Genomic DNA, 24,522 nt, shown 5'->3' with positions numbered 1-24,522 from the left:
GAGTCCTGACCTGACAGGGATTGTAATTTTGTTTTATAATTTTTTCATTCACCAATGAAAAAACCGAAATTTTATAAATTTTTTCGTCTCTGCTCTATTGGTTTCATATAAGAAAATTCTAAATTTAAATATTTCATTCCCTCCAAAATTTATAAATTTTTTCGTCTCTGCTCTATTGGTTTCATATAAGAAAATTCTAAATTTAAATATTTCATTCCCTCCAAAATTTATAAAATTTCAATGAAATTTTAATCCGTAGACCGGAGCATGTGCCATGGTTGCATATGGCGCTAGTATTTTAATCAGCTTACGTACCCTAGTATAGTTTGTCACTGTGATCGTGCGAAGTGGATGCTATTTGCTGGATTGCGTCCTAACCTAGTGTGTTCTGCGATACAAGAAGGATAGAACATTCAAACTGATCGAATCAACGTGATATCGTTGGACAAGAATGGAAAAAAAGAGTTGATGAGCGGGGTAGTGAGCGAACCAGAGCAACCATACGGGGCCCCCTAGCCCGTTCAAACCTTTCGGTCGAACATTTATTCTCATGGGAGCCTTTATGTTCAGGATATCACACCCTGGGGCCCATATGGGAAACCCGGGAAAGAAACTGATCCGAAGATCGGGCTCAGCCGGAGGCGAGCCGAGAAACTCAGTCCTCCGGACATCTCTCCCCCGGGTGGGGGCGCCCGATATACAGATCAGGCAGGCCCATCGCCATCAGGCGGCTTCCCGGGCCAAAGCCGATTCGGGCTTTAAGCACAGGCTCAAACTCACACCCCATACCAAACCAAAGGCCAGGTCGCACCACCAACTCTTTTGCCCTCCGTTGGCTGGAGTTACAGGCTCGCGTTACCGAGCCCAGCTGCAGGTTCGGAACAGGTGTCAATTTAAGCTGGGTTTCTTAGCTGGCGATTAGCGGTACGGGACTAAACCATGCTGGCACGGAGAGAAATGTGGATTTTGGTATGCTCTGTAATTGCCGCTCCTTGTTTGCCTTCTCTACGTGCTATAAATTTTCTTTAGGTTAGAGCGACGATGGGATGGTGACGAGAGTGAGACGGTGATGCAGCCATGCATAGCAGCACACTTGTTCGTTCATAAGTCTGTGTCCAACGATTTTTTTTCAGAGCTAAAATCCCTTCACGATGGGATTTTCGTTCTTTTTAGCGCTCTAACGGGTTCCCTTCATGGTTCCCGTTGCGAAGGGATTCTCAGAGTCATTCTCTCCAGACCGGGATTCTCTCTACTTTCCCTTCACGATTCCCTTCGAAAGGAAGCTGTTGGAGATAAGAGAAAATAAAGGAAATAAGAATGGGAAAGGGAATCGAGAAAAGAACGAAATAAAGAAAATATAGTTAGAGACAGTCTAAGCTCTGCTTCTTTCTCACTACGCTCACGCTCCACTCTAAGAAAAGAGACGTCCATGGCATCCACCAAATTGAGGTTCACCTGAATTGACCTAGTCCTCCGAATCGAGTTCCTTGCCGTTGAATCTCACGCTAAATTGACTTCTTCGCTGCTCTCTCCTATCAGTTTCTTCTCTTACCACCAAACTTAGCACAGCAGTGACCAAATCGAAGTCATATGTTACCAAATCGAGCACTTCACTGCTCAAATCAAGCTTCCACGTTGCATCGAGGTGATTTCATTAGAGGAAGAAAGGAGGGAGAAAGAAGAAGAGACAGCGGAATGGTTCTTTCGCCTCCTTAGAATTTTGGTCTAAGCTCACCGGAAGCAAGTACGTGACATGCACACCTAGTTATCGTGATGGAATCGCAATTTCCAAAGAGCCACAGGACACAAGCCAAATCTTGCATATTTTTATGCTTGCAAGTGCGTGTACAAACAAATCCGGTTTTGCAAGTACGTAATATAATTCATATTCGAAGAATTTATAAAACCATGGTACTTTAGAACATATTATATAGTAAATACTATGTATAAGACTATAAATCATAATATTCCTAAAAAAATGTTTCAGTCAGTAAGAAATATGATGTTAGAGTATTGAGAAAAAGGAAGATAAATGTGCCATGCTATATTTCTCATACTTTGGGGCTTATAATATATGCATAGGCCTTCTAAAAAAAATTAGATTTCAAAATTGGCTTGTTATTTTGGCCCGTTGGTACAAATGTCAGGTAGCGGAGTTATCGCTAGCTAGGAGCTCAGGTAAATAGCAGAACTAAATCCAGGGCTAAATCCGACAAGGCCGGGCGTATGCCGGCCTCCCGGGCTAAATCCAGCCCAAAGCGTCCACCATTTGGAATTTTTTATTTATGTATTTTATTTTTTCAATATTTGCAAAATTACACGACCGTTTCAATGAATTGCAAGAATAGTCTATCGTTGCTCATTCATCAGGTGAGATCAAGGTCTCATCCGATTGTGAGCCCCGCCGATCAGAAGATTAAAAAATATGAAAAAACCACCGATAAAAATGCATATAAATTGAGCATTACAAGGAACTCATTTTTTCACTAAATAACCTAAGGTTATAAATATTTTTATAAATTAGTATATCACATGAAAAGAATATTAGTGAATGTTTCCTGATTTTTGGGAATTTATATGAGGCATTAAAAATTGCTAGAAGTTATAAAAATAGGCTTCTTTGAAGAATTTTAGTTAAATATTGGTTTAGGATTTTTGGATCAAATCAATTAAAATGGGTTGCTAGTGAGCTCTTGTTTACTCATAAAAATGTTTAGAATTTTTGAACCACTAGTGTACTCTCAAGTAAAATCAAAAGTTAAATAAAAAAAGAAATACACACTTAACATAAGCTAACGAATGGAAGTGTAGCTCGCCCGCACCCATTCATCGGGCGTGGGCGATGATATTTTATTCTTGTAATTGTTGAAATAGTCGTGCAATTTTGTAAATATTGAAAAATAAAATATATAAATAAAAAAAACATTTGCACCATAATAACCCGCCGGCGAACTCACCGGCAAGGCCGACGGACGGTGGCCTGCCCTTCAACGCGCCCAGCCCAAGTGCCTCAACAACTGCCGCCTTGCACCTCTCTCAGGACAAAAGCCCCCCAACAACGAGCACCCTTATAAACTCTCAACGGGCCTCTTCAGAGCGGCGTCACTGGAACCCGTCCTTTTGCGCTTCTGCCTTTTCGACGCAGAGGTGCTGAGCACCGACTTGATTCAAACAAACTTGGGGGTATATTTGGATCAGTTAGAGCTTATAGAAAGTTATTTTTAAAAGTTTTAGCTAATTCAAATAGTTTAGTTTTTTTCCAGTTTATAATAATTTAACCATCTAGCTTTCTATAATACCATTACTGGACAGTCAGCTTATTTCAGCTAATGCATGTTAAAAAAATCTTTTTGCCCTTCACCCCCTCACCCACACGTGTTTACATGTCAACAATAAAAATAAGAGTATTATAAACAATTAACACATAAAACTAACAATAAGCCAACTTATAATCTAGGGATTCAAACAGCCCCAACTTTTTACTAGCCAACTTTTAACAATCCATAAGCTATAAATCAGATTTCTATAAACTCTAGCTGATCCAAACAGGACCTTACCCTTCCTACCAACTCTTTAGTCCTAAAGCTCGCATGACCGGACCCGGCTGGTGCGGATGTTGAGAGGCGCATATTTAAGCGGGTTAGGGTCTGTTTGATTTCCTACATTCAAGCAAACATACATACATATGAGAAATTTGTCTCTATTTATGTATTCTCGTACAGAAATCTGTTTGGTTGACCTGCATGACAGATACAAACTCTATGAGTCATCCTGGCCATACGATATATCTAAATCGAGCTTCACTTGTATCCAGGCTAGACGGATGTAAGCTGCTTGAGCAAAAATGTCAGTAGGATCCACTCATCAGTCTTAGATTACAAAATTATTACATCCGCTCATACAGACAACCAAACACATTCATAGGTTTACTGTATCCGCTCATACAAACAACTAAACACTCTTCTCAATATACGGCTCCTCCAATCTACTTTTACTCAACCAAACTATACGAATGCAGCTTTTTTTTACAATCACACACACCCTTAGCACGCATATCTGGGCGAAGTACGTGACAGGAGATGACTTTTTCAGATCTTTGTTGTTTGATTGCTGCTCCGTGGTTGCGTTACATGGGTCGGTTTCCTTCCAATTCCATAGTTGCGTGACGCTCCAAAGCGAAGAAACTACGGCCGGTTGGTCCATGTTGCAGGATTGCAAAGCAACAGCGACGCAGGTTTCCTCGTAAAAAGAAGGTAAGGCAAATTAAGATACATTTTAGTATAATTTGACATTTTGAACCAGAAAATACAAAACAAAGGCGTCCATGTTTCTGCAGTATGTGCTTTGAAACGTACTCTAGCGGCCAGTATGGTAGCAGCAAGAAATTAGTAGCTCATGAAACGGTATAGCTTGCCATTGATACTGCTAGGGCAGGCAGTCATTACATGGTCATATTCCATGCACGGAAATAAGTACAACGCTGTAAATATTTACTTATTAACAGGGTAATGTCAAACAGTCGCAGAAATCAATGTCTAAGTTGGCTCAACCAACTATGCACACACTGAAGATAACCGATTTGGACACCCAATGGCAGGCAAGAATCACTGAATCACAACTGACCTCGTCCATTCGCAAGAGCGGCAGCACCGGGCAGTCTGCAAGTCTGAAACGAGAATGATGGTTACCGCGTATGTTGATGTGAAGTTAAAAACCAGCCCATCCAGATGGCTGCCCTACTTTCTTCGCTGCCCCAGTGCCGAACCTCTGGGAGGAACTCCCCTGAGCAGTAGTCCTGTTGATCTGTGCAGCAGAGCTTGATGATGATGATGATGTTCTGAAATTATCAGCACTGAAACCCCACACATCTGGGGAAGGACCTGAGTTTGTGTTCTTTGTTACGCTTTGCCTTACATTGGTTGCATGATCGACCTTTGGACGGGCCTGAGCTTTTGGCTCAGGGAATGCCTGCCATGTTTTGGCCTCAGAGCTGGGTAATGAAGAGTTGCTTGCAAGCATTCCTTGTTCAAGCTCCCACACCGTTCCTTCGACCTTTTCCTTTCGCTGCATGGGTTGTAAATTTTGTGTAAGATGCTAACAAAAATAAAAAGTCAGGACCAAGAGATATGTGTTGTAAATTTTCTATAAGATGCTAGCATAATGTTGTATTAGAACTTAGAGATAGGTGTAGAACAATCACCTGAAACTCTTGTGTCCTCGAGCTGACTTTGTTCAATGGAGGTGGTGTCGTCTCGGCAAGAGTGCGTTTCAGCTCTTGAATCTCCTGGCGCTGAGATCGGCAGATTGCAGACAGCTTTTCGTACTTGGCCGTCATCTCGGCCTTCTCCAATGTGGTTTTCTTCAACTGCTCCTTCAGACCGGAAACTTCTTGTTCAAGTTCAGATGCCTTACCAGCTGCAGTAGTCCCAGTGTGGAGATTGTTTGTGTCAAAGTCTGCAACAAAGCTGTTGAATTCTTTCTCACATTTTGGCTTGGGTTGAGGTTGCTGTGCTTTAATTTTCACAGAACTTTGTGTCCCCATGAACAAATTTGTGTCAGAGACACCTGTAAATCCATTATTGGATACAGAGTTACTTGGCGCTTTACTTATTCGTGACACATGACCAGAATGACCGTGCCTATCTCCAGGGATAATGATGCTGGTGTCCACGCTGCTTTGGTTATGCTTTGATGATAGAGATGGTGTAATTGGCTCCTCATCAAACAAAGGATTCCTGTTATCTGCAGCTTGAGAACCCTGTGCATGTTGTGCCCAAAATGCACCTAGAGGTGCATCTCCTGCCTTTGAGCTTCCATGAGACAGGGAACTATTAGATTGCTCTCTCGGAGGCGGAGGAGGGTTCCTTCTAGGCATCACATGTGTTCTTTTGTAGGCATCTACACAAGCAAAATAAGATGATGATCTGCAAATTAATATCATTTGGCCACTCATGTCCAAATTTACAACAGTAAAGTGACCATGTTCATTGATCACACTATATTTTACAGAAAACTTTTGAGCATACCAGTCAGGCTAGTATAGTAAATGATTTTTATAGAACCCTGCATGCAGCATGGTGACATATCATAAGGTTCCGTATCATAGAGAAGTAAAGGAAGTTGGAGCGATAGCAATTGCTATGAAGTTATGTCCAGAATCATGAAATTTATAGCATAAAGGAGGTAAAAGTTCCCTATCTAGTTCATAGGGTCCCAAATAAGCTTATTTGAAGGGGGGTTTTCTTGCGAGGATATTTGATGAGGGATTAGAGTATATGTAGTAATTACCAAAGTCAGAGGCCAGGCCACAGAAATAACAAATACTTAAATAGGCCAATAAGGTAACCAAATAACCCATGTACGCATAAAATACTTGTCAAAGCCCTGTAAAATGGACCTCATGTAAAAGCTGGCATTGAACTCTATTGCATTCTCTATCAAAGTTGTAACAATTTATATCAGCACATCAAATTCTAGTCACACTCGAACCCTCTCTTTCTGTCCTTAAGGGGTCCTTTCAAATACAATAAGTGGACTTTGTAATTGCTCAACAAGCGAAACGAAATTTCATTAACTAAGATTTGGCCGCATACTATCTACAAATTGTTTTAGGAAGTCTCAAAATTGATTTTGACTTGTTATAACTGAGCTAAACAATTTTCTTGAATATGAGAACAAGAATGGCTCCAAAATCTCCCAAAAATATGGGTGTCAATCAGGTTCAGACAACAACAATGCTGACTGCTGAGGGCTTATTCGAAAATGTATCTATGATAAGTATCAGACAGCTTATTGTAGGTAGCACTGATGTTTCTTTGTTCCTTTTTTGCCCCCTATCAACAGAAACAAGCATGTCATAGACTCATAGTTGAGCACTTAAAGTACTGCGAATCAAAATCAAAGGCAACCACATATGATTAATAAAGTGTGTTCTACTTCTACAGATAGCATTTCTTCTAGCATCTCACTTTCGTCATGCAAACTCATGGAAATGGCTGATGAAGGTCCATCAGGTAAGTTTTTCTGTAACTCAAGCGGCAGTAGCTCATTAACACGAAACCAGACCTGCCAAACATATAAATTATAACATGAGCCAAAGGAAACTATGCTTATCTGGTTCCTAATGCTACATGCAACAGTCTATGACTAACCTAGTATCATGGAGATGAATGGCCAATCAATCTAAGCTCTTGCCTGTGTGATATCTGGTCTGGCATTTGGAGAGGCTTCCAGCATATCTTTGATCAACCCTGTGACAGCAGTGCTATACTTGGGTTGCTCAGGGATACGATAATTGCCATTGAGTACCTGCAACTTGGATTCTCCATCAAATGCAGACTTGAAGTAGCATATTCTATAGAGAAGGCACCCCAAGGCCTGCCAATGGTAAAACAAAAAAGGTTACAGATGACTTCACTCTTCACCATACTTTGCATGCAGTGCAAGAAAAACAGCGAAACTATTAAGTACAGTGTGATACAGGAACCCAATCATTCTGTTAGCATCACTCGTATGCATTTAAACTTTTAAGAAGTAAGTTTGCCAGGCTCTGATAATTAAAGCAAAGAACATAGCACATGCTATGCCATTGGTTTGCTTAAGATCCGAACACATGCATTGTAAAGACCACATGTTCATGTTCATGTTCATATGCTTTGCACTTACCCAAATGTCGACTTTCTCGCTAATTACTTCTCTTCTGTAGAGATCCCACATCTGAAAACGCATCCATGGGATCATTGGAGATTGTACAAGGTTTGTTAATTTTAACCCATCATATAGAAAGCTGTTCATTTACCTCTGGGGGCCTGTAGGCTGGGGTTGTATGTTTCCTTATGATATCTTCCTCAATGCCCATCTCTTCTGGTTTGTTAAAGCATTTATGATTTGTTGATGTGCTTCCAAAATCACATATTTTCCATGCGCCGTCAAATCCAAGAAGAACATTTTCAGCTTTCATATCCCTAAACAATATGGCAAAGTGGTCAGATATAAGATATATTTGCGAATAGTAACTTGTTTCAACAACTGCAGGCGAGTCCCTCGGTTACACCCAATATGATACATTGGTGCAGGGAAGAACTGTTTACATATAATATTTGTCCTAAGCTACAATGTACAGAAATTTCAATCCAGCCCATAATATTAGAAGAATACAAATGTGGTACAGGAAACAAATAACAAAACTAAATTTGCTAGTATACGAGTAGTTGGCTACTAAATTCAAATATCCTAATCATATAGTGAAATGGAACAGCATAAACACTGCAAAAAAGTACCCTTTTAAACTTAATCATAAAGCATTCTGCACACTGGGAATAGATTATTCCTACGATATTTGTAAATGTATCAACGTACCTATGTGCAATTGGTGGTGACTGTCCATGCATAGTAAAAACAGCATTACAGACATCTCGGAAAATCAAAAGTGCCTTCTCCTCCTCATAGTAACCACTGCCTCTACTCTCCATTGCGCTCACCAAGGACTTCTCACAGAACTCCATCACAAGCAGTGCCTCCTTTGTACGGCCCATGTCGAAAACATCATGGGCGACCAGTGTGACCACATTAGGATGCCCTTTGAGGAGGTCCATCACCTGGATCTCCTTCATGACAAGGTCAAGCGATTCTGAGTCATTGCAGATAATGTGCTTCAATGCGTACAGCTTTGATGGATGTACTGTGTCGCATGCAAGATATACACAAGAGAAACCTCCTTGTGCAATGACATTTCGTACTGTAATCTTCACATTTCCAACATCAATGGTGCGGCCTTCTAACCCACTCTGTACTTTTCCCCCAAAGGGATTGAGCTTCCACATTATTGAAATGCCAGAGACAGAATGAATGAAATCCCAGTGCTTAATTTGTTAACTATTCTTCTCCAAATGTTAACTTATCTGTGTAAATCAAAGGATGACAGAATGAAACTCTAATATGCGGCAAGTAACATGAAGCCAGATATGCACCAAAAGAGAATGGAACATATGATGGGTTATCAAAAAAGCCCAGCAGTGACTCATCATTTCAGCATTGGAAAAAAATATTTTACTAACATCTAATTAGTTAAGGAGTATGCCTCCTAAAGTTAGGAATAAAAACACTAGGAATCGTGAAAAAACAAATTTGACACTCATGACATAAATTATCCAAAGAAGGCTACAGGTGTTAAAGTCTGAACTCATGTAATGCAAACCATGTTTCTTTGCATGGAGGCTGTTGAGCAAATATGCAAGACATGCCACTATGCACGTCCACTAGTACCAGACCAACGAGATACTAGCTGCTCTCAGACCCTACAGATTGAAAATGAACCACTAACTTGATACTCCAAAGCTAAACTTACTTTCTTTCAAAACTATCTTATGGTGTGAAACTAAACTTTCATCGCCAAGTGTAGGACTGATGTCCCCTTTTAGTTTTCTGCTGAAGCACTATCAAGCATCGGCATAACGACTGAAATCATCAACTAGGTGACAACAACATGATCCAATTCCATCTCCCACACCCTAGCACAATTACTGCTCCACTCTGAAGATTATCACAACACACCTAACTGTTAAGTATACTCAGTTCCTGAATGGCTTGATCCTATGGATTGATACGCCATGCCATGGAATTAGTTGAACAAAATTTTACTTCTCCTATTGATCTGCTGCCAACATGAATTGTGCGCCCAAAAAATCAGACACACATCAAAACAAGATGGGCTTAATCCACTGCAAGAAATCGTGCGATCCAACTGCAACTAATTGCACCTAAACCACCTTTGCTGCTACAGTCCAGCAATACAACAACCATGATGTACATAAGCTACAAGAGCTTGCGGGGCACTAATGCCCGCGCATTAACAAAAAATCGCGTGGTCGTGTCACCTAGATGAAGCGAAATAGTGAATCCAGAGCAGCTCAGTATTCTCAGGGTCAGATCAGACGATCTCCAGGGAGTTTTTTTTTTTTCTCGAAAGGAACGATCTCAAGGGAGTCGCTCCATGTTTCCTCCAAAAACAACCAAAACCATGGAATCTAGCTAACCCGCCGTTCGTGCCCCCGAGCCATATTATAGCAATACTGAAAACCCACCAAAATTTCCCGCGCTACTCGAGCGCGAGGCGCAGATCGCCGCGATCCAGGGAACGTCTCCACAACCAATGGAAACGATCCCTCCGTCCCACAATCCCACGAGATATGCAGCTCCGATCCCGCCCAGAGAGCCGAATCTAACCCACCCCAAATGCCCCCTCATTCCTTCAGTAACACGCCAATCCAGCGAAAGTCCTCGAGTTTAGGCAAGGATGCTCACCTCTGGATCGGAGGCGGAGACCGGCGCAGGCGGCGTCACATGCGGAGCGCGATCTCGTTTGGAGATTCAGCGCCCGGGTGAAGGTCTGGAGGGGGGAGAAGGAAGGAAGCCGAGACGTGGAGTGGTGGAGCCGTGGAGTGGAGTGGTGGTGGCCTCGTGGGTGATGGTGGAATTGTTACATTTTAACTCTTTTTAAAAATATATTCTACAAATAGAACCTTATAAAAATAATTTTTGAAAATAGACCATTTTGCACACCATGACATTTGACCCGTAGCTGAATAGTAGGGTGTCGTGACAATTGACTTTGTGGTAGCTATCACATATGATATTCTGTATTGGATTTGTAAGATTATACGTTGTAGCTACCACAATATCAATTACTACAACGCCATACAATTTAACAATAGCGCTAATAGCCATGGTACCATAAAAATGGTCTATTTTTTAACATTGTTTCTCCATAGATCTATGCATAGAAAAAGTTTTTGAAAATGATTGAAATATAAAAATTCCACGTGGGTGTGTGTGGGGTGGGTGGGGTAGATTTTTGTGAATTTTTTACATTTTGGCCCTTTTTAAAAATATATTCTATAAATAGATTTGTCAAGGGTTAATCCCTGACAATGTGTTCGGGGTATATCGGTTGATAGGAGCGTGATCAACGCTTTTCTACAAGTGTGTGTATGATGATAAACTCAAGAATACTAAGGGTTATCCACGTTCAAGCCTCCCATAGGATAACAGCACTACGTTCTGTGTATTTTCTTATGATAGAGATCAACTGGATACAGAAAGAGTTCCGTCCTTTAGATAGTAGGAGGAGAGGTGTATATATAAACAATACATATCAGAACTATGGCAGTCCCATTCCTATCGAAAACACCTACTACAAGGCCATCATTACGGAGAGTGGGCATTGCCTGTTCATCTTGCACGTCGTGTCCCATCAGCCCGCACGTCGCCACGCCCACTTACGAGACTGTCGCCCCTGCTTGTAGGGTTGTCCAGTAGCATTAATTGCTACAGGCCGTGTCACTGCATCAGCCATGACTTCGCTCACTGAAAGGAGGTGCCTAGGGAAGAAAAATACTTAAGTGGGTAGCATTAAATGAGATTAGACTGGTTAGGTGAATACTTGCCCCAGTGGGGTTTCCTTCCGCTATTAGATGACTAATTACGCAAGCTCTGCCAAACGTGTGCGTCGGAGTCAGCTTTTGGTAAAATCTACTGTCAGCGGGCCTTTGCTGATGTGGGCCCATAAAACAAGGGACCCCTATTCTTTATATCGACAGTAGCCCCCAAGCTCCCCTGGGGATACGGGAGGCTAAGTGGTTTTGCCACGTGTCGTAGTCGTGGTCTGGTCATACTACTTGAGTCCAAGTGAACATAAGTTTCATCCCAGGGGTGACCATCGACGCCGCCTCCTCACGTGGTTGGCTCAAGAAACCATTTCCTAGGGGGAGGTTAAGCGTCTAGAGAGAGAGAGAGAGAAAAAGGTATAAGTGAGATAGAATCGTTAGAGAGAGAAATATTAATTGCTACCGGACCTGAGAGAAACTTTTAAGATATATTTCACAAAACTACAATTTTTTGGTCTGGTCCCATCCGTCAGCCAAATTTTCCCCATTATGCTGAAAATGTGTGGCTAACGGGTGGGACCGTGCCAAAAAGTTATAATTTTGCGTTACTAAGGGTACAAGTAGTTGTAGATTTGTGAAATATATCTTAAAAGTTATAGTTTTACGTTACAAAGGTACAAATAGTTGTAGGTTTGTGAAATTTACTCTATAAATAACGACACATCATATAACGATCCTAACAGTATCTCAAGGTGAGTCTATCTAATACCATGTTCTCCAACATATATCCATATTATTGATTTGATATGTCTATATCTATTATCTCTGAAACATGATCATCAATCAATACACGTGCTAGTCTGTGAATCATTATTGTCACACATAATAATATTAGTCTAAGAATCATTTAAAATAATATTGTAATAAAACAAAAAGCTTCATAAATAAGTCACAGATTTACGAATCAATGTAAATAATAATTATCAAAGAATCGAATAATATATTATTTAAAAGTACATAACTATAAAAGTGATACAACCTCTTTATAATTACTTCTAGCATACATATCACCAACAGTTTATAGGAGTATAATTGTTTCTCCATTACTGCTCGCGGTTGCACTATTCGTTCACGCTTGAGCATTCAACCGAGCGGTGGTGGGGTGTAATCTTTTTTTGAAACGAGGTGGGGTGTCATCTGGATTAGTAGCATGTCTTGATCATTCGCGCCGGCGTCCACATCGCAGAACCATCCCCAGAACCTGGCGCCAATATGCACGAAAGAGAGTTGTGACCCTCCATTAGAGTTCACGGAGACGAAAAAGTCTTTTCCTTGAGAAAAGCATTGGTGTCGCTGGGAAGCTCCAATCCTTGCCTTCACTCGGTCCGGCAAGTTCATCTGATAAATTTCACATCTCTCCCTCCCCCGTGTGTATTGGTTTGTATATATAATTATATAATAGTGTAGGGACTAAAGTGTAAAGATGTAGTAAGGTAAAAGAAATATCAGAGGAGGGAACGAAGAGTGGATTGAGAGATTTCCACAGACATTCCGTTTCTACAGTGTGCGTGTTTCAGGCTACGAACGAACTAACGAAGCAAAGTAGAAGGGTGGGTTGAGATTCTGAATTCTTTCGACAGGTGCAGATAAACTGCTATATATGAATAATGGCCATGTCATTCAGCAATACAGTTGGACTTGGCTTTAATGGATTGCAGGACAATCTAGAATTACCAAACGAAATCAAACCACAAATCCTTGCTGATGCCATTTGGTGGAGAAACTCTGTATATTTGTAATTAATGTACTGATCTAAGGACCTTTCTTATTGAGATGATACCTGCTCCTTCAATCATCTGAAACTTCTAGCTTCCATCTACACACGAGAACAATATCTATATATGCTGATAGAGAGGATCCTGGTTGCCATTTGCACCGCTTCCCTATCACAACAATGCTCTCAGCTATCACTGTAGAAAGACATCGCCAGATTCACTTGTTTGGCTATGACAAACTATCAACAATGGTTTTTATAGGAAGCTTTATAACTGAACATTGCCTTTCGACACTTCAGTATTGACTGATATATGATACAGTGCTACTCTAATATTTATAAACGGAATTCGCTTCATATGAAACAAGTCATTTTGATTTTTTTTTAATGTCATATGATTTTTTTATACAATATATCTTTGACGCATCGAAAAAATGTATCTTTGATGCATCGAAAAGAGGCCTTGATTTGACTGCCAATATCTCTTTCTATAATTCAATAGCTTACGTGTTATTTCAGTAAAAGATCATCACAAGTTTGATTTTTGTGTAGTGAAGTACTGGACATGATCAAGAAGCGACGTACAAATTTGTATTCCTTTGGGTAAGAGAACATAGCGAAGCAAAATATTATGTGCAAGGTTTGGATTCTGTCGCAATTCGCAACGCAAAAGCACCCTATTAGTTAAAATCAATTCAATTGTATTTTCGATATCCGAGCACACCTGCAGGTCATGAGGTGGCACAGGAGCAGATTTAAGCGGGGGGTGTTGGGTGGGGTGGAGCCCCAGAGGAGACAGAGGAAGGAAAAATAGAGAGGTGAAGGGCTATGAGGTGGTTCAGGTAGTAGTAGGTAGCTGTTTGTGAGCTATTAGATTGCAATCGGATGCCGGATGCACAAAAATCCTCAAGGCTTGATGACGTTCATCATCAACCTCCGCTGCCTATTTCTCTCTCGCTCGCTTGTGCCGACGGCTCACCTCGCTCCCCACGTGTTGACGAGGAATGAATAAAAAATATTTATATATGTTTAATAGAAATATGATATATTCTTAAATTTCACTAAAAATAATTATATATGTTTAATAGAAATACAATATATTATCAAATTTCACTAAAAATGATGGTTATGTTGACACAGGCGGACAATAGAGGCTTGTCGCTCCTTTGATTACAAGTAAATCGTGAGGGCCTCCTATGGCATGTCTACATATAAATTATGTGAGCGCCTCTTATCACACAAATACATATAAATTATGTAAATCCTGAGCATTAGCCTGACGGGTGAAGTTGTATTGTCATTAGCCTTGGAATCGTGTCTCCACCACCAGCTTGGTGTTTAGTGTTGCCGAGGCGGAGGCATTCTGAACTGATGAGCAGGGCCATTTGGATTTTGGAGATTCAAGGGCACTAGTGGAAGAAAGTGCTGGGATAAAAAATTTCCAGACAAAAACACCACACAGGCAAGTCCTGCAAAGTAGGGTACTGTCAGCTCCCGCGCAAGCCTCTACCCCTTCCAAAAATTAACGTGCAGGTTTTGACCCCGCACCGCGAGCGGCTCCGTACTCATTAGTTTAAGGCAACGTTACGGATTAGCAGCCCGTACCCCATATGTACCGTCCACCGCTCTGTGCGGCTCCGCTGCTCGCCGATGTGGGATAATTCTAGCGCCTCCGGGCTCCGGCTCTCGAGTTGACGGATGGGCCTGCTGCTGGGTCCGGCCTTTTTCTGGAAGTCCTCTGATTAGGAGTTTAGAACCTATTTTATTTTTATTTTTTTTAAATTCGAAAATTGTAAATATATGTGTTTGTTTTGAACATTTGCAACTCTACACTCCTGATGCCCGTGTTCAGAGATGCTGAAATTTTCCTTTTTTGTTTTTAATCGTACAATTAATTATTCGTATTGAAATTTTTTGAAGTATTAGATTATAGCATTCTCTATACTATATTTTATTTTAAAAAATCATAACTCTTTCGATAGTGTTTTGAATTTTGAGAGTATTAAAATGCTAAATTTTTAGTATATAATTGCAAAAATTCAAAACGGTTACGTGTGTGTGTCTATATATATATATATATATATATATATATATATATATATATGCAATTTTCGACTCTAATAAAAATAAAAAATAAAAAATCCTCTGATTAGACCATCCAATTCCAATATATGCAGGTCCATTAGGCCCATTTGATGCGGCGTGCTTCAACCAACCAACCCAAAAAGACCATCAGCATGGAGGCCAGTTGCTTAAACCCTAGCTCGTCGTGCTCGTCCCCCCGCAGGGAAAGCGGCTGCTCCACTCCAGGCTTCCACCGCTCGCCGCCTCCTCCTCCTCCGCGCCTTCGAGCCCGCGCAGAACACGCCTATGGCGAAGAAGCGGAAGCGCACCGACGCCCCCGCAGAGGCGGCCAGCGCCGAGAAGCCAGACGAGCCCGCGCCGTCGCGCCCGGAACGTACGCTCTTCGGCTTCAAGGACCCGCCCGCCCCGGCTCCCGACGCCGAACCTGCCTCCGCGGACGGTGGGGCCGTGGCACCGCCGGCGGCGGCGCCGTTCCGCAACAAGGAGAAGGTGCTCGTGACCTGCTCCCGCCGCATCACGTACAGGTGAGAGTGCTCCCCCTTATCTTTTCCTCTTACCGTGTCGTATTGTGTGGTGGATGATCCGATTGACGCGCGCGTGCTGGGCGCAGGTATCGGCATCTGATGCAGGACGTGGTGTCGCTGCTCCCGCACGCGAAGAAGGACAGCAAGGTCGAGTCGAAGCAGAGCAAGGGTAACGCGCTGAACGAGCTGCTCGAGCTCAGGAGCTGCTCCAGCTGCCTCTTCTTCGAGGTATAGCTCTTCTACTCTGTTTTCTGCCTTCGGTGGGAAAATAAGCTGCTACACTTTATAGGTTAAGTGGCGTGCAAAATCAATTTCAACCTTTAGGTTTGGTTCATGTTTTTGTTTCTAAAGGCTTTGCTGAGTCTTCTGGTATCGAGTTAGCGAGGCCCATTTTGCTGTGGTAAAAAAAAATTATTTCCATGTTACATTTGACTTGCTGTGCTATTCCATAATTATAAGGAAGAAGTCTATTTTTGTCCTTGAACTATCACTTAAGTACGATTTTAGCCCTCAAACTCTAAAGTCAGATATTTTACACCTCAAACTTTCCAAACAGTTTACTTTTCACCATTTTTTCTGGTTCTGTATGCTACTTTCAATGATGTGATGGCGATTTCACACACTTGGCAGACCTGTCAGCAAATAAATGAAGAAAAAAAATCAGAAAAATAGATTTTTTTAAATGAAAAAATAATAGAAAATTCAGAAATAATAAAAAAATCAGGAAAAAGATAAAATTAGGGGGGAAAAGTAAAAAAAAAAGAAAAATAGAAAAATCAGAAAAAATAAAGAAAAGTAGGGGAAAATGAAAAAGAAGAAAATAAGGAAAAAGAGTTAGGAAGTAACCAACGAGCGAGTTTATTGCTAACTGGCCGTATAGCGTAATATGTCATTAGACCATATGCAACACGCCCTACATACTCTTTAAATTTTTATTCTTTCTAGCATGTATATCTGTATTATTTAATGATATACGTACTGATGTTTGCGAGTTGTCCCCCTCCTTCGTCAGGCTGATTGCCTTCTAATAGCCTCCCTCTAAGCCTGTTATCCATGTAAACCCCCCACTCCCTAACCTCATGATCTCGAAACCCTAACCCTGGTGAACTCCTACATCAATTGTAACAATGACCCTAAATTTAGTCGCTTGACAGTTAGACTTTTTGTGACAGTTGAATGACCAAAAATAGATTTTTTTCTCTAATTTTTATTTTATTTTTCCTGATTTTTTCTATTATTTCATATTATTTATTTATTTTCTTCTGTTTTTTCTTTTTTTTTTCATTTCCCTGCTTTTTTTCTTCAATTTTTTGCAGACTGGTCTGCCACGTGTGTGAAACCACCGCCACTTGATTGAAAACAGTCTATAAAACCAAAAGGGTGAAAAGTAAATGGTTTTGAAAGTTTGAGGTGTAAAATATCCGGTTTGAGAGTTCGAGTGCTAAAATCGGACTTTGGTGATAGTTTGAGGGCCAAAAATGGACTTCTTCCTAATTATAATCAAACAATTTTGAAAAGTGCTATACACGCCAATTTTGAAATGTTCTGCCGCTGATCTTCTTTTACTTGCATATTCCAGTGCAGAAAACAGAAGGATCTTTACCTTTGGATGGTCAAGTCCCCTGGAGGACCATCTGTGAAATTTCTGGTTAATGCTGGTATGCTCTAAAACAAATAATTCTTGTCCTGTAATCCTGTTGCTGTATTATGCATCTCAGTGAAGCAGTCTATAACTTGTGAGGATTATGCTTAGCAATTATGTGATGTTTTGTGTAGTTCACACTATGGAGGAGTTGAAGCTCACTGGCAACCATCTGAAAGGGTCCCGCCCACTTCTAACTTTTTCGATTAATTTTGAGGAGCAACCTCACTGGAAGCTTGTGAAGGAAATGCTAACTCAGGTACATGACTGGTTTGACAATCGGCATGTTACACGATGCTCTACATGTGTTGCTATGTATTTTTGGACAAGCTGATGTTGTGCTGAACTCATTTATCAATTTATTCAGATTTTGCTCTCTGTTTTTTACCTGACATCTTTTGGGTGGGAGTCAATTCATAAGCGCTGAATTTGTGCTATTGTTATATATTAGCCTGTGGATGTTTGCTGTGTTATGTATAGGACACGGCATTTTATCCACTCTTCTTAAATTTTGTATTTTCATTCTTTGCGAACCACAATTACATTTGTGTTTATGAGGTTAGTACTAGTTACACGATTAAACCGTATTTCGATTTGTTCTAGGATATATGAACTTGCATGTCTGTATGCTTTATGGGGACAAATAATCTTTATGGAGATGTGCGAGCTTCTTTTAAAGCAAAGAAGCTGAGTATGAACTCATTGTGTTTGTGCAGGTATTTGCTACTCCAAAAGATCATCGAAAAGCAAAACCTTTCCATGATCATGTGTTTGTCTTCTCCATCGTGGATGGCCATGTTTGGTTTCGTAGTTACCAGGTGATTAAATATTCAGTTTGAATTTTTGTCTGGATAATGCTACACATTTTACATACAATAAAAGTTTTTTTGGTAGCACCATTTGAATTTGGCAACCAATATACTTTTCCAGATTTCTGTTCCCCACAATGAGATTGACAAAGTTGATAAAGGTGGTCTGGATAAGATGACACTTATTGAGGTAAAGGCACATAGCTTCTATCTGGATATGTTACATGCTTCCTGCTTGATAATAATTTGCAATGGAATCTTTGAGTGTAGGTTGGCCCCAGGTTCTGTTTGAATCCAATCAAAATATTTGGTGGTAGTTTCGGTGGCCCTACATTGTACGAGAACCCATACTATATTTCTCCCAATCAGGTATGTATATTTACCAATCGGTTGCCATGCACAGTTTATATATTTCGCTTATATTTCTAGACCTTCCTACCTTTTGTAAAGGCATTTTGGGTTATTACCTGCCATCATCAAGGGATGGTCATAGTTTAAATTGTTTTGTTTCTTTGACTGAAACATAAGTTAGAAAAATTGGTGATGGTGTGATGCCACAGGATTTCTTTTGGGAAATAGAAGCTTAGATGGAACTCTTTGGTCCACTGTTTGTTCAATTGATTGTAGAAGTATCCTAAAACGGCCTTCGATTTAAGTATGGCAAGAACAGTGGCCACACTGTGCACGTTAAGGCATCACACATGTTTGAATCAGTGTATATTAGCATTCAGTGTATGCCACCAACTATTTCAGATGCGTTGCGGTGTACAGCAACTTGCAATCTTGTTAGCCTTGAGTTGGTGCTAATAAACGCATTATTATGTTTGATCCACAAAAATCAATTTCATACTTACGGTGTAACTTTAGCTAAATAATTTGCTGCTCCAGTGGCACTGTTCATCTGAGAACGTGATGTTATTGCACATTTGATTGCATTCACCTGTAACAAATCATTCCCTGCATTGTTCGTGTATACTCTTCCGGATGTTATTTGAAGGTTGTGTTCTGACATTGTTTTGCTTATTTCCACCAGATCCGCGCACTAGAAAAGCGGAAGAAGGCAGGCAAGTACGCTAAGAAAGTGAAGGCCAAGGTGAGGAGGAAGATGCACGAGATGGAGAACACCCTGGAGCCAGATGAATTTGCTGATATGTGGAAAGGGGACTAGTGCGGCTGAAGCCATCGAATTATTGAACTACCTGTACTGCATTCAGCTAGCACGAATTTTGTTTACCAATTACCGTATTGTGAAAGTTTTTTTATGACAAAGTATGCGTTTATTTCTGTCAACCGAATTTCAGTGCGTACTCCTGCCTCTCTCCTCGTGTTTACCAGTCCAGTACCTTCTGTTCGATTGCTTGTTGCTGTGTCTTTCACCGTGTGTTTGTCACTTTTGTATGTACGGTGACAGAGAGGATGAATTAGGATATTTAGAAATTAATAGTTTTTAAAAAATTTATAAGATAAATTTATTTTAATTTTTATTTAAATGTGTTTTAAGTTTATTTAGTGTATTTACTCTACCGTTCAAGTGGATTGTAATTTATTCTTGTAAGTATGTAAATGCGAAAACGTAAATAAAGTAGAGAGATAAATTTGTTACAAGAGATTTTTATCTCATGATATGAATGTCACTTCTAGTCCACGTTAGATCTTTATCAAAGATATGTTTTCGGTCGGTATTCGGTCACGACTCTTTCATCAAGTCATCAAGGCAAGGCCTAAGTTAGATGAGCCGTTAAGTCTAAGGCCTAAGCTGGATGAACTATCAAGTCACTGAGGTAAGTTTTCACTGCTAGTTTTTCTTCTGATCACTTACTGCTGTGATCAATTCGGAGCTTGAGTCACCAAGGTAAGGATCTCCACATTCACATACAAGCGTCTTACCGTCGTTCTACACCAAGTTAAAGGGTTAACAAGCTTGAGCAACTCCGGTTCAAATTATCGGTAAGTCACCAAGACTTTAAGGCCTCGGTATATCACTTGGTACAAGTTATGATCACTCTTGTCCACTCTCTAGACAGTAATTACTTAGCAACACTTTTCTCTAGGCCTATAAGCACTAATCACTCACTAATCTTGTGCTTAATTATTTTGGATGATCACTTTAAACACTTTGGTGGCTTGAATATCTTCTTAAATGTGTATAGTCTTCTTTGGACTCCAGCAGCATACTACCCCTTCAAATAACTGAGTGGAGAGATATTTAGAGCCTGTTTGGATTGAGACTTAGCCGGAGCTCCCTAGCCAGGCAGCGCCCCTAGGCGTTTGATTTCAATCACATGGGGCCAGGATCGCTGCCTGGCGGGCGAGCTGCCTGCCAGGGTCTGAACCAAACACGCCATTCTCAACTTCAGTAGCACATATGCTTAGGCGAAGGACAATATGATTAAGCACCGTTGCTTATATTAGTGATAATAAGATATTCAATTATATTTAAGCACATATAATCTTTATTTATTTAAAACTTACAATTCTTATATAAATACTTATCATTATTTTTCCTTACGTACCTAGACATAATCACATAGTATTGGTCACCCCTAACAGTTTGCATGCAAGCTCAGTAAAACTGTTGGGCCGCAAACTCGGCAAAAACATTTTTATGGGCCTCAAACTCAAAATTTTGAGGCGGCCTCAAAATTCAGGCCCACCACTTGTACCCAGAGGAGCCCAATGACCTAGGGTTTCCACCTCTACGCCGCCGCACACATATAAATCCCGCGACCAAACCCTCGCCTCCATTCTTCGCCCACCGCCGCCTCCTTCCCCGAGCCGAAGCGCCTCGCGCCGCACCAATCCAATGGCTCCGACGTCGAAGCTGTCGCTGGGCATCAAGCGCGCCTCGCGGTCGCACGCGTACCACCGCCGGGGGCTGTGGGCCATCAAGGCCAAGCACGGCGGCGCCTTCCCCAAGGCCGAGAAGCCCGCCGCCGCCGCGGAACCCAAGTTCTACCCTGCCGACGACGTCAAGCCCCGCACCCCCAGCACCCGCAAGCCCAATCCCACCAAGCTCAGGTACACCCTCTCCCCGCACAACACAACTCGAGTGTTGTTCTAGGCTTTTCCACTTGGGTAGAGATTTGATTGGAACCGCCCCTCCGCTCTGCAGGTCGACCATCACCCCCGGGACGGTGCTGATCCTGCTCGCGGGGCGCTTCATGGGGAAGAGAGTGGTGTTCCTCAAGCAGCTCAAGTCCGGCCTGCTCCTCGTCTCCGGTAAGCCGCGCTCCTTCCTGTTGGTGTGATACTGTGGGGTAATGGTCGGTGTAGTTGCTTCCCCGTATACCGTCAAATGGACTAGTAGCATGGATCTGTGGGTTGATTGCTAATAGACTATTGTTCTACGGTCTTAGTCATTGCTAATAGGTGAACTAAGCTGTAAATGATGTAATTTAAAATAGATATTTGTGTTGCTAATAGACATCTATCACAATGTCTATAGGGAGGTTGTTTTGAGATTGCATTCAACTTCCATGAATAGATGAATTGGGTACTTAAAGATTCATTGTGGACGCTGGATTCTGGAACCTTAATGTGTTAGCTTGTCTTGGTTCCTCATAGGTGTAGGTTGAGGTAGAGTAAGAATGTGAGATTGATTACGTGCATTGTCTCTGGATCATCAGATAAGAAACTGAAAAGGTAGCTTAGAGATTGGTTAGATGCTTTGTCTGGGGAGGTTTACATGCATACATATGTTTTAAAATTACTGAAAACATATCGGGCTATGAGATTTGAGAACTGGAAATGGGAACTCCCCTCTTGGAAGTTTGGATTTGTAAAATTTACTTGGAAGATTAAGTTGCTCAAATTGTTGACAAGTCAACTCAATGTAAGACATGTAAGAATTTAAGATGGATGAGTTGGTTCTACTCCAAATTGCTACTCAACAGGCAACAGTTTCGCAAGCTGTATGCCTATGTTGTCACAATTAGAAGAATTGGCTTTTCCTGTCATGTTCTACTTGATAATCTTTCCCAGATTTTAGTTTTAAATGTTTCTGTTATCGTTCAGGGCCTTTCAAGATCAATGGAGTGCCGATCCGCCGTGTGAACCAGACCTACGTCATTGCCACTTCAACAAAGGTTGACATCTCTAGTGTTGATGTGGCAAAGTTCGATGACAAGTACTTTGCCAGGGACAAGAAGAAGAAGGCGAAGAAGACGGAGGGTGAACTTTTTGAGACAGAGAAGGAGGTACGCATCCAAGAACCATGATCCATTGTTTCATCAAACTTCTGCTATCGGTTGTGCTCCAATACTTACCTTGCCTAATCTGTGTTGAATCTTTAGGCATCCAAATCTCTGCCCGACTTCAAGAAGGATGACCAGAAGGCCCTGGACGCTGCTCTGATCAAGGCTATCGACGCTGTCCCAGAACTGAAAACCTATCTTAGTGCCCGGTTCTCTCTCAGGGACGGCGATAAGCCCCATGAGATGGTGTTCTAAGCTAGTTTTGGTGTCCTGAGGAAATCTTTGCCTATTGTGCTCTTCTGAATTTTGTACCCGGGTAGTGAACCTTTCATTCAGAATTGAGTCTGCCTGTCAAATACCATGGGAAGATTTAAGAGAAGTTTTATCTGTGTTGGTGGTTCTTTATTGCGATATTTGCACGCCGCGTAATGTTGATGTATACGTGAGCCAGTTGCATCTGTGTGATCCCCGTCAGTTTGAATTACTCAAAAATCGAGTTACTAAGGTAAGTTGGGAAGATTTATGATGGATGATGATGAAATCCTATAAGCTATGTATGATGGTGCTAGTGAATAAAATTAGAGGGTTTAGAAATGAAGAGTTTGATGATGATAAGGTGGTGACAGTAAACCTTACTTTGGTTACACTTATCCTAGAGAGAAATAGTTACAAGAGGTTTATACTAAGTATGAGTGCATCAAAACATACAAATCCAAAGATGCATTATATAAGACTATTAAGGTTAAGGATAACAAACAAAACAGAGGACTTGACTTTAATATGCATACAAGCAAGCTAAGTGAGTGTGTGAGATCAATGGAAAGGAGTGTATCAAATTTATCAAATGAGGCAAGCAAGATGATTACATCGCTCAAACAAAGTAACCCAAAGGTCATGCTCCACAATCTACCTTTTATACTTCTTAAGTGCTTAAGAGAAACCACCATGGTAAAATAGTTGCTCTTTATGTTGATGCCCGCACAAAGGACCGTGTTGTGAAAAAGAATGTGTGGGTACTAAAAGTGCTTGTGACTAATATGAAAGGACCCAAACAAATTTGGTTACATAAAACAAATGCTTAAAATTGTTTTGTACGCATATTCCTCTGGTGGATCAAGTTAGATGCTTGATAGCGGTTGCACAAATCATATAATCGGAGAGAAGAGTATGTTCTCATCATTTGAAGAGGATGGAGGACCAAATAAAAATATCATTTTTGATGATGATGGAAAAGAAGAGGTAATTGGTCTATGTAAAATTGCTATTTACAATGATCATTCTATTTCAAATATTTCGCTAGTTAAATCTCTTAGTTATAATTTGTTGTCCGTATCACAACTTTGTGAAATGGGCTACAATTATCTTTTTACTAACGAGGGTGTGACCGTCTCTAGAAGGGATGACGTTTCAATAGCTTTCACGGTAGGTTGAAGGGTAAATTTTATCTTGTTGATTTTTTAACGTACGAAGTGAGTCATAAAACTTGCTCGATTGCTAAGTCTAGTATGGGTTGGCTATAGCATCGCTGACTAGCCCATGTTGGCATGAGGAATTTATCTAAACTTCTAAAGAGGAGCACATCTTAGGACTAACAAATTTTTTTTTTGAGAAAGATAGAATTTGTAGTGCTTGTCAAGCGGGAAAGCAAATTGGAGCTCCTTACCTCGACAAGAATGTAATGACGACCACAAGGGCATTGAAACTCCTTCACATGGATTTGTTTGCACCAATTGCCTACATAAGTATTATTGGTAACAAATATGATTTTGTTATTATTAATGATTATTTCCGTTTCACTTGGGTATTCTTCTTTCATGATAAGAGTGAAACACAAGCCATATTCAAGAAACTTGTGAGAAGAGCTCAAAATGAATTTGATGTAAAGATCAAGAGGGTGAGAAGCGACAATGGAAATGAATTTCAGAATACACAAGTTGAAGAATTTCTTGATGAAGAAGGGATCAAACATGAGTTCTTGGTATCCTACTCCCCTCAACAAAATGGGATTATCGAGAAGAAGAATATGACTCTTATAGAGTCGGCAAGGACAATGCTTGATGAGTACAAGATATCAGATCAATTTTGGGCAGAGGTCATCAACACCGCATGCC

At 40.9% G+C, this 24,522-nt stretch overlaps 3 protein-coding genes across 3 annotated transcripts; 2 read left to right on the top strand and 1 right to left on the bottom strand.

Annotated features, from left to right (window-relative positions):
- Window positions 1–3,894: 3,894 nt before the first annotated feature.
- On the bottom strand, window positions 3,895–10,477 carry LOC133919197 (uncharacterized). Its single transcript, XM_062363508.1, has 8 exons — window positions 10,303–10,477; window positions 8,359–8,900; window positions 7,799–7,964; window positions 7,666–7,716; window positions 7,195–7,377; window positions 6,969–7,065; window positions 5,201–5,898; window positions 3,895–5,064 (listed from the first exon to the last, which is right to left on the bottom strand). The coding sequence occupies exons 2-8, from the start codon at window positions 8,820–8,822 to the stop codon at window positions 4,708–4,710; spliced, it is 2,016 nt and encodes a 671-aa protein (XP_062219492.1). The 5' UTR covers window positions 8,823–8,900; window positions 10,303–10,477; the 3' UTR covers window positions 3,895–4,707.
- Window positions 10,478–15,360: 4,883 nt separating this feature from the next.
- On the top strand, window positions 15,361–19,513 carry LOC133919196 (ribosome biogenesis protein BRX1 homolog 1-like). Its single transcript, XM_062363507.1, has 8 exons — window positions 15,361–15,767; window positions 15,854–15,995; window positions 17,347–17,425; window positions 17,544–17,668; window positions 18,126–18,227; window positions 18,340–18,408; window positions 18,489–18,587; window positions 19,252–19,513. The coding sequence occupies exons 1-8, from the start codon at window positions 15,529–15,531 to the stop codon at window positions 19,384–19,386; spliced, it is 990 nt and encodes a 329-aa protein (XP_062219491.1). The 5' UTR covers window positions 15,361–15,528; the 3' UTR covers window positions 19,387–19,513.
- A 1,440-nt stretch (window positions 19,514–20,953) lies between these two features.
- Window positions 20,954–22,816, top strand: LOC133919194 (large ribosomal subunit protein eL6x-like). Its single transcript, XM_062363506.1, has 4 exons — window positions 20,954–21,236; window positions 21,331–21,437; window positions 22,233–22,414; window positions 22,511–22,816. Exons 1-4 carry the CDS (start codon window positions 21,022–21,024, stop codon window positions 22,664–22,666), a joined length of 660 nt encoding a protein of 219 aa, XP_062219490.1. The 5' UTR covers window positions 20,954–21,021; the 3' UTR covers window positions 22,667–22,816.
- Window positions 22,817–24,522: the final 1,706 nt, after the last annotated feature.

The sequence above is a fragment of the Phragmites australis genome, chromosome 5 (assembly GCF_958298935.1).
Source record: "Phragmites australis chromosome 5, lpPhrAust1.1, whole genome shotgun sequence".
In the NCBI taxonomy this organism is placed as follows: Eukaryota; Viridiplantae; Streptophyta; class Magnoliopsida; order Poales; family Poaceae; genus Phragmites; species Phragmites australis.
Note: the sequence above shows the minus strand (reverse complement) of the source record. Positions and strands in the feature narration are given on the sequence as shown.